Source organism: Rosa rugosa, chromosome 3 (genome assembly GCF_958449725.1).
Source record: "Rosa rugosa chromosome 3, drRosRugo1.1, whole genome shotgun sequence".
Taxonomy (NCBI): Eukaryota; Viridiplantae; Streptophyta; class Magnoliopsida; order Rosales; family Rosaceae; genus Rosa; species Rosa rugosa.
Window position 1 is genome coordinate 36,177,867 of NC_084822.1, and position 2,651 is coordinate 36,180,517.

At 47.6% G+C, this 2,651-nt stretch overlaps 1 protein-coding gene across 1 annotated transcript; it reads left to right on the top strand.

Moving 5' to 3' along the window:
• Positions 1-908: 908 nt before the first annotated feature.
• On the top strand, positions 909-2,356 carry LOC133739130 (homoserine kinase). Its single transcript, XM_062166856.1, has one exon. The coding sequence runs from the start codon at positions 1,018-1,020 to the stop codon at positions 2,119-2,121; it is 1,104 nt and encodes a 367-aa protein (XP_062022840.1). The 5' UTR covers positions 909-1,017; the 3' UTR covers positions 2,122-2,356.
• Positions 2,357-2,651: the final 295 nt, after the last annotated feature.

Here is a 2,651-nt window from a genome sequence, read left to right on the forward strand (position 1 = left end):
AGATCAAGTGCAGAAGCTGAGTTCCGAGGTATGGCACATGGAGTATGTGAAATATTGTGGATTCGTAATGTCTTGAAGGACTTGGGTTACAAGCTTAAAAAGCCTATGGATTTGCATTTTGATAATACAGCTGCCATTGAGATTGCACATAATCCAGTTCAGCATGATAGAACAAAGCATGTGGAGGTTGACCGTCATTTTATTAAAGAAAATCTTGACAGAAAGGTTATTCGCTTTCCATTTGTAAACTCATAGGAGCAATTAGCTGATGCTCTTACTAAATGAGTGTCCAGGGTGGTATTTGACAGCTCGGTTGACAAGTTGGGCATGATAGACATCTATGCACCAACTTGAGGGGGAGTGTAGAATCGCTGTAAATCTGTATGTAATTAGGATTTTATTTAATTAGAATATCCTGTAATTATGGAAAGATTGTTTCCTATTAGAGTTAGACTACTCATTTGTATTTGTATATATATCCCCATTGTGGGATGAATAGATTTATCGAATTAACTCTGAATTGAAGTATTCTTTTCTACTTAGAGCAGCAACTAACAAAGACGAATCACTCTCCACCTCCACCACCACCACTTTCCAGCCTTGGTGAATGGCAAAAAGTAATCCAACTCTGCAAGCTTCAGCGGTCAGCCTCACCATGAAGAGCAGAGCCCAAATTAGGAAGAAATCTAGACCAAGCACCTTTAAAATTTCCCAACTCATCACGTACACTAACAACTCAATCACTGTTAGGAGTAAAAAGTTTATTGTATTTATAAGATAAAGAAAAATATAGATACATTATATGCAACAATACAATTATTCAAAGTCATAGAAAAATAAATTTCTTCTTTTAATTTTTCGACCGTTCTAGTTTTATTAATTTAATTCTTGATGTCGAAAAACTCTTGAGCATGTTTCAAGTTAAAAAGAGAGAGAGAGAGAGAGAGGTTTAGTTAGTCGCGCAGCGCAGCCTAAAGTAAACCCCAAACCCACTTCTACTCTCACAGTGCGTCAGCAATGGCCGTCTGCCACCACCAAGTTCCCTTCAAGCTCTTCACTCCGATTCCACCACCAAACCCAAAACCCATCTTCCGATGCAACCTCTCTCTCCCCTCCCGACCCACCCTCCTCACCGCCGATCCCGAACCCCTCTACACCTCCGTCAAGGCCTTCGCCCCCGCCACCGTCGCCAACCTCGGCCCCGGCTTTGACTTCCTCGGATGCGCCGTCGACGGCCTCGGCGACTTCGTCTCCCTCACCGTCGACCCCCAAGTCCTCCCCGGAGAGATCTCCATTTCCGAGATCTCCGGCGACCACAGCTCCAAGAAGCTGAGCAAGAACCCCATCTGGAACTGCGCCGGGATCGCCGCCATCGAGGTCATGAAGATGCTCGGCGTCCGCTCCGTCGGCCTCTCCCTCTCTCTCCAGAAAGGCCTGCCTTTGGGAAGCGGGCTCGGATCCAGCGCGGCCAGCGCCGCCGCCGCCGCCGTCGCCGTCAACGAGATTTTCGGCGGGAAGTTGGGGGTTGAGGCGCTGGTGCACGCCGGGCTCAAATCGGAGGAGAAGGTCTCCGGCTACCACGCCGATAACATCGCTCCGGCGCTGATGGGAGGCTTCGTTCTGATTCAGAATTATGAGCCGTTGGATTTGCTCCGGTTGAGCTTCCCCTTGGACAAAGAGCTGATATTTGTACTGGTGACCCCCGAATTCGAAGCTCCGACGAAGAAAATGAGGGCGGCGCTGCCGGCGGAGATAGGGATGGCCCACCACGTGTGGAATTCCAGCCAGGCCGGAGCGCTGGTGGCGGCGGTGCTTCAAGGTGACGTGGCGAGGCTCGGCAAGGCATTGTCGTCGGATAAGATTGTGGAGCCCAAGAGGGCTCCTCTGATTCCGGGCATGGAGGCGGTGAAGAAGGCCTCCATTGAGGCTGGAGCTTTGGGCTGCACAATCAGCGGGGCCGGGCCCACGGCGGTTGCGGTGACGGACAATGCCGAAAAGGGGAAGGAAATCGGAGAGCGGATGGTGGCGGCTTTTTTGAAAGATGGGAACTTGAAAGCTGTGGCGAGTGTGAATAGGTTGGACAGAGTTGGTGCTAGGCTTGTTAGTAGCATTCCCAGATGAAGTGTTGGAGTTGTTCTTGGAATTTGAGTTGCGCATTTAGGTGAGTTCTGCTTGTTGCTTTAGAACTAGCAGAAGGTTGCCGCGATTGTAATCCGAAGCAAAATTGAAAACAAGTAATGTATGTGTTTGATTAAGCCTGAGTTTAGGCTGGTGAGAGAAGTAAAACTAATAAGGAATCCAATGCAGGCTGTGTTTCCTCGAAGTTATAAAGTTTTATTATACTTCAGTCTTCTCATTAGTGTTCTTCTGGCTTCTGATTTGGATGTGGGCCGAGTCCTTTGTGAGTATCTAATGTTTCTCAGACTTGTAGTTTAAAAAGGCAGGTGGGATACCTAATATATTTTGTTGATCTTGTTTATATATCGAGATGTTTTTCTGCCATAGCTTAATGGAGAAAGTGCTGATCATGTTTTGTGCATGGTCAAGTGGCACCAAAATTATGGCAGAATCTGGTTAGAGATGCTTGGGTGTGTTGGGTATCTCCAGCAGGGTGCTTTGCTCTGTCAAGTGAAATTCACAATGTCTTTGGC